Source organism: Oryzias latipes, chromosome 13, assembly GCF_002234675.1.
Source record: "Oryzias latipes chromosome 13, ASM223467v1".
NCBI classification, from domain to species: Eukaryota; Metazoa; Chordata; class Actinopteri; order Beloniformes; family Adrianichthyidae; genus Oryzias; species Oryzias latipes.
In genome coordinates this window covers 28,955,313-28,969,255 of record NC_019871.2, presented here as the reverse complement: position 1 = coordinate 28,969,255, position 13,943 = coordinate 28,955,313, and the positions used below count along the sequence as shown (strand labels likewise).

Here is a 13,943-nt window from a genome sequence, read left to right as displayed (position 1 = left end):
TCTGTAACAAAACAACTAGCCCTCTTTGTGTCTTGCAGGTATAGACATGCATTTAGGTCAATGACATTGAGCTTTTTTACTTCCTTTATGTTACAAAATGTTTTTTTTCTAAACGTCATCACTAATAAAATCAATGCAAATGTATCTAAATAATTTCTTCAGTGTGTTGCAGACCTTTTTGTCTTTTGAATGTTTGAATCAGCAGACAGTGAAGCCTGCCTGTTTCCATCAGTTTGATGAGTACACAGATATCTTTTGCTTAAAGTCTAGGTTTCAACATTTGAAAACTTTTTTCTTTCCCATGTTTTATCTCCCTTTCCATCTTTTACTTCAGCAAAGCAAAATTCACTAACTAAATTCATCAACACCTTCTCAAGCCTGTCAGCCGGTTTGCTGGTAATACTGCAGCATGGATCTTTTGAACTTTGTGTCGATGGTCGTCTGGAGCACTCCCCATCATGACTGTGTCTGCTGAGATGTGGTAATCAAAACACTGATATCTTATTTTTCCAAAATACAATCAGGTTTATCACCTTCCTTTTCAGCTTGCAGGATAGAGGAAGAGAACTGAAGTATGGCTGAAGGCAGAAGGAGATAAGAATCGATTGTGTTCCTCTTCACCACCACAAAGGTTAAAGGAGAAACCTTTGAAAAGGAACGTCCCACTAAATAATTACAAGAGCATCTCTCTTAACACACAGAGAAGGGACCTAGCTTTTTAAGGGCTCACTGTGTCAATATTCAGAGCTCAGAATGAACACAATCTATAGGTCTACAGGGTTATGGTCTTCAACAACCTTGCTCCAAACAACAGTGACCAAGACATGAGATCTGTCGGTCTCCTTTAGCTGCTGTGCTCTACTGCCACCCTGTGGATGAAGTAAGATAGCAAGTTCACACTGAGAATTTGTATGATTTACTGACTTGCATATTTGTAAAGCAAGCAGGAAAATGTTTTTCTCCCTAAAATCCCATTACTGAAAAGTGTGGAATACGGGATCGTTTTCATGATCAGATGAAACTATTTTATGAATCTAATAAATAAAAAATGAGTAATTTTAGTAGAGGTGCTGGACACAAACACCTAACTTATGTCACCTGCTGAAACAGAGCTTCCTTTGTGCTCCTAAAGTTTGATTTAGTATCAGTTACCTAATGTCTCTATAGTAGAGGCTGTAGATCTTCAGTGGCGATCCCATTTGATTCCCAAATCCAGACCAACACGTTTTCAAAATTGTATTTTACAATTTCCTCAATTCTTTTTAGGGATTTACTTACCTTTCCTTCTTCGTGATAAGGTTCAGCATTTTTCTTGTGTTGAAGCGGAATTACAGAACCTTCTACCATGCAAAGGGCACATTATTTCCAAGTCTTTAATGATGTATTCACACGTAACCCTTGTGCTATCCTAGGCACTTTAACATTGGGAGTTGGGTCATCTAGACCCACTAGACAGTTCTCTGAACCTTTTTTCTTCAATGATTTGTGATCTTCACTGGTGTCCATGGATTACATGAAATCTTTCCACCTTTATCCACCTTTGTCATGGTAGGGAGAACACGTCAATGCAAGGGTGGGGTCATCTAAGATTACAGAAGCGTTAAAAAAGTTCCACAAAAGCATCAGTAATCCCATCTCATGTCTGGGTTCATGAGCTTATTCAGATTCTCTTGGTTCACTCCTGCGTTTGAAGACTGACTGTCCCGCATTGACCCAAGACAGATAAAATAAAAACAAGAATAAAATTAAAACCCCTTTTTTTTTTTTGTTATTGCCTCAATGAAAATAAGAAAAATATAATTACGTTCAGGAGACCTGAGCAGGCTGTCTCCCCAATACTCCTGCTGCTCCCGTCTTTGCCTGTTAGCCAGCCTCCCGGGGTTGGCGTGGCCGATCCAATGAGCTGGTGGCGTCACCAATCACATCACAGGTCCATAGATGAGTCCCTGATTGGTAGAAGCGACGCAGCGTTCTAGCCAATGTTCAGATATTTCCACGCCAGTCAAATTGTGCTGCTGCTGAACCGCCGCGCCTGACGCTTAAATCGCGACGGAGGACCTCAGATCACATCTGTACCATTGACTTCACATTGAAACTGGCCAGCCAGAAGCAAGAATCACATTTAGTGTGAACGCAGTTTTAGAATGAGGACAAAAAAGGCAAGCCACAAGAGCACTATGTCCTGTTTTTGTATGACGTGAAAGCGCACATCAAGTAACAGTTTACAAGAAAACATGTCGCAGATCTCACAAAGCTTCAATCACATGACAAACAAATGAAGGGACTCCTCTAAAAAAAGCTTTATTACAAAAACTAAAAACGAATGGCACTTTATAATTTTTCAAGTATGAGGAGGACTGATAAGAACAGAAAATGTGATCAATTTGGTTTTTAACAGTACATCACTGTAGGGGAGATTTGTGGCAACTTTCATCATTTTAGTCACATTTAACAAAATAAAAAAACAGTAATATATGTATCATATACATGAAATAAGTTAATAAACACAGATTGATAATGCAAGACAAAAATAATTAATAAATTTGCCACAGATGCAACTGAAACAGCTGCCAATCTGAAGTCTCTTCAATGGCTTCCCTCATGCACAGCTGGAATTTGTGACAGAAAAGATTCCTTTGAGAACGGGTTAAGGTACGTTTGAACCAGCAGAGGTTTTTTTTCGCATTTCTTTGCAAAGAACTTTCTACACAAATTCCCACAATAAACCTAGAAATTTAGAAAAGTTACTCAACAAAGAAAATGAATCTCAAAAGAAGCCTGATGACAGCTTTGAGTTTTTAAGCCCTTTCTGCATGTTGGCTCACTCTGGTGTGAAAGCCTGTCAACCTTTCACTCACTTCCCACAGCTTCTGGGCCAGAGAATCGTCACGTCCCTTGACTCCCATGTTCTGCACCCTGCAGTTGGAGAAATATCTTCCACTGAAAGACTCTATGCCCTCCTGAAGGGAACAGTGCAGGGTTGTCTGAGAGCCTCCATCAGTATCCAGAAAAAAGAGCTTGGCAACGGGGATCAAAAGCAGCTGCTGCCACCAGCTCATATTCCGACACAGCTCTGTGTAAACCACTCCTACGATTAAAAAAAAAGAAGCAAAAACTCAGTCGTAGACAGCGTTTTCACATGTACGTAACCCTTGTACTATCCTAGGCACTTTAAGGTTGGGAGTTGGGTCATCTAGACCCACTAGACAGTGCTCTGAACCTTTTTTCTTCAATGATTTGTGAACCTCACTGGTGTCCATGGATTACATGAAATCTTTCCACTTTTATCCACCTTTGTCATGGTAGGGAGAACACGTCAATGGAAGGGTGGAGTCATTTAAGATAGCACAAGGGTTAATTGAGAAACAATACAAACGTTACTGACCTGGGTGCAATGTAAAGCAGGTGACACCAGTTCCCTCAAGGTGATTTGCCAGCTCCCTGGTAAAAAGTACATTGCAGAGTTTACTGTTACAGTAAGCTTGAAAGTTTTGCCAAGTGGACTGACCAGACACCAAATCTTTTGTGGACCCCAGTAAAGCAAAGTCAATACGTCCAAGGTGGTGAAGGAGAGCAGACACTGTGACAACTCTGCTGGGACCACACTGCTTCAGTCGCTCCAAGAGGAGGTTGGTCAGCAGAAAGTGACCCAGGTGGTTTACTCCGAACGCCATGCCAAAGCCGTCCACAGTGCGCCCCGGACCCATTATGCCTGAAAGGTTCAGTTTCATGTTTGATTATTAATACACATATCAGCAAACACTCAGGAGAGTGGGGGATGGGCCTGCTGACAGCCTCACCTGCATTGTTAATGAGGATGTCCAGTCTAGGTTCAGTTTCCAGAAAGGTTTCTGCAAAACTGTGAACAGATCGGAAATCCGCTAGATCCAGGGGCATGAAAACCACTTGGTTGTTTCCACTTTCCTGGAAAACACAAGTTCTGGATCAGTCCAGCTGTGATGCTCACATCTGTAGTTGAAACTAAGCTCAGAGGTTTTTTTTTAAAATGATTTCTTTTTCAAAGTCAGCACAGGTTACATTCGTTACATTCTTTATATGCCAACGCAGGCTGAAATGAAGGCAAAGATTTATCTTCAATGACCCAACTGCAATTTGGTTTTTGCTTAAAGCTTCAAGAAACGTAAGTGCTGCTCAGCTGCTGAGCACAAGCACCTAGCTGTTCTTATTATTAAATGACAGATATGTCACCAATTAAAAGAAATCTTTGAGTTGCTAAAGTTTGATTCAGCATCAGTTGTTTAATGTCTCTTTATATCAGAGCTGTGGATCATTACTTAGGAGGCGAATCAAGATCAATGATTCACAAACCGAACCGCCATCCATCTAAAGACCCACTCCAATGGAAATGGATCTTTTGGTGGTTTTAACATGTCCTTGCTGCATTTTTCTTATGACGGACGACATAAATAAAGGAAATTAGGATTACAGTTGCATTTCTCAGTATTTCTTTATTCAAATCATGGAGAATCAGGAACGGACAAAAACATGCTTGGAGCTGTGACGCAGCTGCTACAGCCGTTGGGCCACAAGCTCCATTCTGAGAGGAGGACCTGGTTCCCTGACATCATTAGCGTCACCGGGAGCACAAATTCCACAAGTTTTCCGAATTAAAGCACTTTTTATTAAAACCTTTGTATGTGAATTAACGGTCTCTAATACAGAATAAAGTTGCAGTGTGCAAGATGAGCTTAAAATAGTGCAAACAAACAGTAACTGTTTTATGCCTTTAAACATTGATATTAACAAGTGTTCAGACTTGCAAAACTGAGCTCTTACTCCAGTGTTTACATTTTAACCCTCGACGCCATCCATGTGAATCAGCATAATCACTTTGGTGTGTGTGTGGGGGGGTCATTATCCTTTTGTCTGCAGCCAGGTACTCCAGCATTCTGATACCTCCACTTGCAGACAAATAGATCCATGAATGTCTTTGTTTTCCTCGTCTGAGCTGGAATTTTGGTTAAAAACTGTACGGCTGGAAAGCTCTTGTATTTCTCACCATTTTTGTTGACCTGCTAATGTTAAGTTAAGGGGATGTGAGGGGCTGTAAGCTAGAAGGACAGAGTGTAAACAAAGGAATGATGGGAAATCAGCGCAGGCTTACTCCGCACCAACAGACCCAGAGGCAAGTTTCTGAAGAAGTCTTGCCGCTCTGCAGAAAGCGGAGCAGATGGACCAGTGTCTATAAAATGACAAAATATTTGATATCCGAAAAAAAAACACAGTCATAATTAAATGACCACTGGGAACGCTTTAAAAAAAAAAAAATCAAAAGATGACTGGAGTGGGACTTATATACACTAGGTTTGAACCTAATGCATGAAAATTTGAGTAGTATGTATTTAAAAAAAAATATATAGAACTTTTTTTTAGTGCAGAATGAATAAATAATGATTAATAAAACAGATAAAAACACAAAGATTTTGAAAAAAAACGAAATAATACTTTTATATCATTCTAAACATGCTTTTCAGTTTTTCCTTTCTCAATGTTTCGTTGACCACAATTACAGTAGATCAATGACAAGAAGATTGTAAACTGAGACAAAGAAACACTTACAAAAGACACCGTAATAACTTGATAAACATTATTAACATTTTATTATTTTACCGATGTGTTCTGGTCTGCTCCGCCATGCTGGCAGTCATTTGATGTCACAAAACTGATCACAAGATTTCTGTAATAGTTTTAATTTCAAATTCATTATATTTTTTATTCAAATTGTCGACTACAGCCCTACTTTGTTTATTCTGGAACTGGGTGCCTTTCACAAATCTGCAACTGCTTACTTTGCGGATGTCAAAGGCAGCAGCCGTGCCTCTTTCTTTGCTGCGACAGGCCAGGATCACCCTGGCTCCTCTTCTAGCCAGAGCCAGAGCTGTGGACTTTCCAATGCCAGTGTTGCTCCCTATGCAGGAAAGTCATTCAGACAAATTAACAATAATTCTGGAGGACAGGATTCAAAGAAGTGACATTTTTCGAAACATCGACATCCAATCACTTAAAAACAATGCATGTTAAATGCCTCAAAAGTAGCCGGTGAAAATTCACCGGAACCCGGTGAGTGAAGCAATCACCGTCTCCTTTTTGATGACAAACAAAAGTCTCATTTAGTACCTTGCTGCAAATAAACAGTGTCATGATGAATTCATGTTCACTTTATGAAATGTTGCACTCCTTTTGGTGAATTGTTTTCATGTTCCTCTCAGAAGGAACTCTATTTAAGCTGCTGGACTTCCAGCAGAAACCCTATAGGTTAATAAAATTGTTGGTTTGGAGACACAGCTGTCGTTAGACATGGACTCACTATGATCCTGATGCTGATGAGCTGGAGACACATGGACCACTTTAATGCAGGGGTTGACATAGCCCAGAAATTTGCACTGGCCCACAGGGCCAGTAGTTTTTGAAACTTACTGGCCCTGCCTGAAAGTTACTGGCCCGACACCGCGCATAGCGGGACCCGCCGCTCCGCAGGTGCTTGCAACTTTAGGGGGGTCTGGGGGCATGCCCCCCCGGAAACTTTTATTATGGTACAATTTGGTGCATTCTGGTGACATCACTTATTTCTACACTTTTCAATGACTGAAAATAGACCATATCAAACTTAAATCTGCTCTAGTCTGTTTCAGATGTTTTGAAGAGAGCACTGCAGTGTAGTAGGTAACACTAGTTCAGAAGTTTTCATGGTGCTTCTAACGGCAAATATCACAATAAATCATAAACCTTAAATGTGTTAAAACAATCTAATGGCAGCTTGAACCATTTAACGAATCAAATAAATCCCTTAATGCATTTGACCAATCGGATGGACGCCTTCACATTGTTGACCAATCAGATGGAGCACCGTTATGTTAGATGTTTGTAACCTATGTCAACGTGGGTCATTTGGAGTATAATTTTTAAACTGGGAATGGTTATTTGGTTATTTTGCTGTTTGTTTATATACCGCAAATTATATCGCTATCGCAATTTTAATCTCTGATATCGTATATCGCGAGTTTTCCTCATATTGTGCAGGTCTAACTGAGATCATTCAGCTAACTAGAAATACTTACTGCTTACAGTGTTGTAAAGAAAAACAAAATTAAGTAGTTTAACATTCTACTGCATTTGAGTCTGAGATTCAGGTATTTGGAGTTGCCTTTAATTCTTTGACATTCAGCTTAAAGCTTAGTGGATACAGTTTCATCTTCAATGCATTCATTAAATATCTTGCTGTCCATACTACTAATTATACCCACTACTCCATCCAACATATTCCTATCTATTCCTGCCATGTCTTCCACATCTCTGACATGCTCCAGTCTCTCTTCAGTGACGGTGTCGGATTTATAATCAAATGTTGTAATAACCCACTGGCTTGTGCCTTCGTTGTTGCTGTTTAACATTGTTATGTATTGAATTGTTACATTCAATAAAGTTTGAAAAAAAAAAGTAGTGAGCGCGTGCCGCGTGGTGCTCTGCAGTGAAAGCCGCGCGCGCGCAGGCGGGAGAGAAGGAGAAGTGATCAAAGGTTTCCCATAGAAACCCTTGAAGTCTGAACACAGGACTAGCAGAAAAACCAAATTATGAAGACGAGGTAAATCTACACGTTTTCGCAAAATTTACTTTATTGAAAAAGGTGAAGAATATATAAACCGTTAGATATTTTAGTGGCCCGAGCGGACAAGTGAAAAGTAAAGTCTTGTGGTCCGCACTGCTCGAAAAACAGGACCGGGCCAGCGGACAAATGGCTATGTCGAGCCCTGTAATGTCAGACAACTTTTCATGGAGCACACATACAACACATGATTTCATATATAAATGCATCACCTGGAGGCCGAATTAGGAAACAATGACAACAAAAAATGTGTTCTGAACATTTATGAATTACTTTTATGCAACTTTATTTTCTTAAAAAATGTGCCTATGTTGAGCTGGTTTAGACTGCAGCTGACTGACACAGCTGTCCTCGTGTTCTAAAGAAAACAGAAACTACTTATTTGTGATAGAATATTTCATTGATGGTGTGAACCAAAAGTACAGCAAAGACTGACTAGAAATAGATAAAGGAGTTACTTAGAAAAGGGTTCCCAAAACAAAAAAAACCCAGATGTTGCTTTTATCTTAGGTTTTAAAGGTGTTGCGACTTCCTCTCTGCAATTAACATAACATATTACTAAAAAAAACACAAGAGCTATTTCCATGTAAAATAGTGTAATAATTTGGCGCGTTCTTTTTTTTGTTGCTGTTATTGACATGGTGACCATAGAAAGCTTCTCCCCAGCTTTAAATTTCTGCATAAATTAAAATATTTCATTGGACTGTAGACTCATTACTGCATGATGTGTATTCAGTCTAATAAAGATTTTTTACTCTTCTAATAAATTAAAACACAGTTTAGTTACTTAATAAAGATGATTTACTTTAGTAAAGTAAATCTCCTTGAACGTTACAAGCAAGTTTACTGTTCAAAGAGACCGAGATGGTTCAGACGTGTCCAAGAAAAGACAGTGTATGTGTATGGAGAGAGAGAGAGAGAGAGACAGAGACAGATAGACAGAGAGAGAGATAGATAGATATGTATATTGGTAGAAGGACGCCGATTCTAGAGCTGCCAGGCAAGAGATCTAGAGCAGGCATGTCGGTTCAGCAAGTACTTCAGAATCTAAAAACAAAAGCTTTAAAAAAGAAAAGGGGAAAAAAAGCAACAGCAGACCACATGGAGAAAATAAGCAATGACCGTGTTGCAGACACTGACAGCAGTGATCTACAACAGCTTTCCTGTGTAGAAGAGATAGAAACAAGTGAACAGGACAAGACCAGTGCTGAAGACTCAATCTGTCTCAACAATCATTTCATGATTCCAAAGATGACACAAATGACAAAGACAGAATGACTGTAGGCCAAAAGACACAAAAGCCATTCTCCAAAAGTATACATGTCAACATGAAGGGGAAAAAAGTCAAAAACAGGTGTTCATCATCCTAAAAGTGCTCTCCAAAACTGCACTGAAGCACCAAAAACATTCAAAATTATGATAACACAAAAACAGTGGAAGAAGATAAAACCCAAGGATGGGCAGAAAAAACTACGTTCTCCGTCGACTGACATTCTATAATCAGACACTTTTGAAAAGAAATCCTTGTGTGCTTGCCTTCAAATATCAACATGTAAAGAGAGATGACATCCAGAAAAAAAGTCCTCTATTCTTTCGTGCCTCAGCAAGATGTACATTTGATACATTTTTTTTTCCAAAAAAAACAAGCCCAAACAATAGGATAAAAAAATATATTTTGTTGTTAGGCGCTTTGGTGACATTACACACCAAGAAGATAACAAAAAATTTAGACCAGCCAAATATCTCAGAAAAGGAAAGATTGCCAAAGCTGTAAGAAGTGGTGTCAGCAGTTACTTTTACTCCATGCCGAGGAAGACGCAGGATGAGGAAATCCTGGCTGGCAACATAACTCGAATCCTTACCAAAGATGTGTTGGGAAAAAATATCCTCCGAAGTAAGGAAGAGTGCACGGCTACACAACGACATGTTGCTTGAATTAATGTTAACACAAAGAGGGATGAAAGGTTATCCGAAGGTTATTTTCAACACCTCCAGATTGATCCTTTTGCTGTTCACCTACACACAGATACAGGAATAAAGATTTTAGTCGAACATCTGAGGAGACCAGCTCCTGTCAGCCTCTACCTTGGTGCTACAGGTGGTGTGGTACAAAAATATCTGACCAAAAGAAAAAGAGTCCTGTACTATGCTCTAGTTTTGCCAGGGATGGGAAAAAAATAAACCTCCGCTGCCTGTCACAGAAATGATCTCCAACAGCAATTCTATTCCATCTATAACCCACTGACTCATGGAATTCAAGAGAAAGTTGTCCTACACAACCAAAAAACATAAAGCACACATTGAGACAGAACACAGCTGGGTTCTCATCAATTGCATCCTTCTTTCCTTCAACAAGGAAAATATTTCAGTGTACCTTGCCAGGGCATATGAAATGGTGTCTGGGCAAAATAATCAGATTCCCAACTTTACTGTGCTGCATCTTTGCTCTGCTCATATTTTGAATGCTGTGTCACAAGTGTTTGGGCAAAAAAGCGCAGAGAAATCCATAAGAGTATGCAACACCTAATCCAGTGTTTTTCAACCAGTGTGCCTAGTGTGTGTGCCGCGGGAAATTGCCCTCATTCACTGATCTAAAAACATTTCCCATCTCCAGGATTTCAGCTCTCTGTTCATCCAAACAGGCCCTGATAAAACACTGAGGAGTTAAGAATATAAAAGATCGTAAAATACTTTTTCTTTGCGTTTGTTTTATTTTATTAAAGACATTTTGATAAGAATAACGGTACAGTACCGCGATTCAGCTGCAGCTTCGGCTGTATTTTGGAAAAGTCCCGCCCCTTTAACTGTCTCCACCAATCATTCTTGGGGAGCTTAATCACATGTCATCAGTCTGACCAATCAGAAGTGCTTAAAGTCTTCACTTCCTTGTCCCGATTTAGCTCGTAAAGTCGCTCAGTTCTAACAAAAATAGCAGCTAAAGCTCGTCTTTAGCGATGTAACTTTCCAAAGAATCCGGTATCAGACCGTGGAACAAGTGAACAAAACACTGAAGCTCAGAGAAACGATCTCCGGCCGTTTTATGCACTACATCTCCCATGATGCATTGGGTTGTGAGAGTGACACACAAGGAGATCTGTTGTTAAACGTCTTGAAACCAACGAACATACATCAAACTGTTTTTGAATCTTCTAACTTATCTTTTATTGCATCTTTTAGAAAAAAACAGCTGCAGCTTCCAGCTTTTTCTGCAAGAATTATCTCAAAAATGCATGTGAGATTGTGGAGGGATGGGCTGTAGATCAATACAGACTGAGTTTCTCTTTTTTTTTTTAAGTTTTGGATGTTGGTGTGCCGCGGGATTTTTTGTAAGGTTAAAGTGTGCCGTGGCTCAAAAAAGGTTGAAAAACACTGACCTAATCAACTGCATCAACATCCACTCTGCCCTTTTAGCCTTCTATCACATGTGTATCCTTTTTGATGCCAAACAGTGTGCAAATGTGGTAAAAGAAAGCAAAGTGTATCTGGACAGGTGTGTTTTGCAAATCCAGGACAAGACATTTGAGGAAGGTGAAACTGTGATGGGAGAGTAAGACAACAGCACAAAGAAAACCACAGCAACCCTCTTTGGAAAGTCACCCGTTACAAGTCAGACGGGACAAAGCAAACTGTGACTTCCTCTCGGATGATGCAGTTGCCATAAAAACAAGTACTTCTGCCCTGGAATCAGTGACACCCTTTTCAGGACCTACATGGGTATGTTCCCATTGTGGAGTGGTGTGTTACTGGGGGGTTTGACATGGCATCAAAGCAAAACAAAAGGCAAACCTGAAGAAATGAAAAAAAAGCGCGAGACCCAAACTATCATGTTTAACTTTGGTTTCATTTGGTTAAGCACTCCATTCTTTCAAAGAAAAAGCATCTTAGACCGTCAGAGTTCATTTCAAACCTGTTTGCCTCATTACAAGGAAGATATGTGGAGCACATTGGGCAACATAATCTTCCAATGCAAATACTGGGGAAAACTTTTTCTGGTTCCAGTCATGATGATCATGAAGAACAGTGGAACAAGAGGAACAGCTCTGCTGTCTGCTCCAAATCAAGATCAAAATATGATCTTTCATGTTCCTAACCACTCAGTGTTTTATCAGGACCTGTTTGGAAAAACACGGAGCTGATTTTCTGGAGATGATATATGTTTTTAGATCAGTGAAAATTGGTAATTTCCCACGACACACCAGTTGAAAAACACTGACCTAAGCCATAACAAGCTGTGTGTTTATATAAAAAACCGCCCCTCTCACCCTCCGCGGGTGGTTTCTCCTCCAAGCTCGGGTCCTCTACCAGAGACCTGGGAAATTGAGGGTCCTGCAGTATCTTAGCTGTTCCTAGCACTGAGCTTTTCTGGACTGAGAGGTCTGAGGTCTTTCCAGGTATCTGTTGTAGCCACTCCTCCAGCTTGGGGGTTACTGCCCCGAGTGCTCCAATTACCACAGGCACCACTGTCACCTTCACGTTCCAGGCTTTCTCCAGTTCTTCTCTGAGTCCCTGGTATTTCTCCAGTTTCTCATGTTCCTCCTTCCTGATGTTTCCATCGCTTGGCACTGCCACATCCACCACAACGGCTTTTGGCCGTCTTTTTTCATATTGAAATATGAATCATGTTTGGTCAAAAATGTTTAATGGCTCTGGAAATACTGAAGCTACAGTCACCAAACTTCCTATGTTGACTTCGCATGACTTTATTGTCCGACTACATGAGAGAGGTCAAGGCAGACCCTGCTAAACTTTGATCAATTTGAAAATTTTTTAGTTTTATTATCTGCAGGAAATTTTAAAACAATGAAGTGCATTTTCTTTTCTCAGAAAAAAGGTAAGTACAAGACATATTTGGTGAAATAATATTTAGAGAACAAAATATTTTACTGTTTCAAAATGTGTCTGTCAACAAACTTTACTTGTAACTTCATCAAAAGGATTACTTCTGAGTACACTCCAGGACTAAATTAAATGAATGATGTTTTTTCTATGTTGCAATTACTAGAAATTGAAAAGTAATAAATAGTCCGTAAAGAAAGTTTGGTGACAATAACATAAACATCTTCAGAACTATTGTGGACTTCCACTAAATATGATCCTCATTTCTAAATGATAAAGTCTTAAAAATAAAGTGGATTTCTGACCAAATCTCTCATGTAGTGAGACACAAAGGCCACGATTAGTCAGGACGGAAAGTTTGGTGACTGTAGCTTAAGTATTTTCAGAGCTATTGATCACTTAAGCATGATTCCTTTCTCTATTAAAATGTGAAAAATATATGCAACAAAATATGATAGATTTCTTACCAAATATTTTTGTAGCATAAATATGCTGACAGCTATTCATTACCAGTTCATGTAAATGTAGACATTTATTCGCTTTTTAAAAGATTATGGATTTTTACAGAATGGGTGTTTCACAGAAGTTGCACTTTGTTGACGGTCCCTTGGCAGCCGCCTCGCTGCATGTCTGCATTCACAACTCGAGCAGAACAATTTGGATTTTTTATTTTTATTTTGAAATGCATTTGTAGTTCACTCTCTGGGTTAATACAAAAGGATTGAGATGCTTGCTGACACATTTGAATGTTTATTAGAATAACTATTTAGGCCGGAAGTCCGAATCTGTCAATCTCTTTCTAACTTTGTTTACCGAACTCAGTCAGTGGGACTTTAAATTTCACTAATACGTCATAAATAGCTGTCTACAGTCGGACCGTTTCTTGCACAATCACACACATCATCATCTACACACGCAAACACAAATAAGCACAGGCTATAACACGACTGTCGTACAAACCTCCACACACACAAATGTGCAAATCAAAACGTGTATGCAGATCCACTGTATAACCAATAGGGCTACTACACAATCACGCTAGCCTACACTTTACCAAAACATACATGCAAACGCATGTCGGCTCCAAACATCAAACGAAACATCCGTTTCTGTATGTCTAATCACAAACGCAGGGCAGTTTGAAGTTTCCTTTACCTGTGACGATCACCGTCTTCCCTTTCAGCCTCACTGAACTTGTGCATCTTTGGACTCTGAAAACTCCGTAATAAATGAGCAAATAAAAGGAGACTGCGCCTGCAACGACGCAGAGCAACATGTTTGAAGGCAACGCAACTTCTTCTTCTTGTGTAGTTTTGGGCTTTTGGGAAACAGCAGAAGGGCGCATTACCGCCACCACCTGGTCTGGAGTGAGAGGCGAGGGCTTTATTATGTTGATAAAGTTTATTTATGTCCTACTCATGGCCAGATTTGCCCCATCAGAAGTGTCTCCCTTAAAGATGGAATCACATATACATAACTTTGC

General features: G+C 39.7%; 1 protein-coding gene across 2 annotated transcripts; it reads right to left on the bottom strand.

The window, feature by feature from the left end:
* Positions 1 to 1,755: 1,755 nt before the first annotated feature.
* LOC101159213 (dehydrogenase/reductase SDR family member 13) lies at positions 1,756 to 13,820 on the bottom strand. 2 transcript variants are annotated; one of them, XM_011482978.2, is made up of 6 exons: positions 13,616 to 13,820; positions 5,811 to 5,929; positions 3,801 to 3,924; positions 3,509 to 3,712; positions 3,386 to 3,441; positions 2,915 to 3,088 (listed from the first exon to the last, which is right to left on the bottom strand). In XM_011482978.2, exons 1-6 carry the CDS (start codon positions 13,803 to 13,805, stop codon positions 3,056 to 3,058), a joined length of 726 nt encoding a protein of 241 aa, XP_011481280.2. In that variant the 5' UTR covers positions 13,806 to 13,820; the 3' UTR covers positions 2,915 to 3,055. The 2 variants fall into 2 exon arrangements, with proteins under 2 accessions (XP_004075984.2, XP_011481280.2); XM_004075936.4 differs by having other exon boundaries at positions 1,756 to 3,088; positions 3,386 to 3,712.
* Positions 13,821 to 13,943: the final 123 nt, after the last annotated feature.

Coding starts and splice junctions, on each gene's coding strand:
- LOC101159213 (XM_004075936.4), bottom strand. CDS start 13,805: ATGCGCCCTTCTGCTGTTTCCCAAAAGCCCAAAACTACACAAGAAGAA. Junction 5,930..13,615: donor GAAGACGGTGATCGTCACAG/GTAAAGGAAACT, acceptor TTTCCTGCATAG/GGAGCAACACTGGCATTGGA. Junction 3,713..3,800: donor CATCCTCATTAACAATGCAG/GTGAGGCTGTCA, acceptor TGAACCTTTCAG/GCATAATGGGTCCGGGGCGC.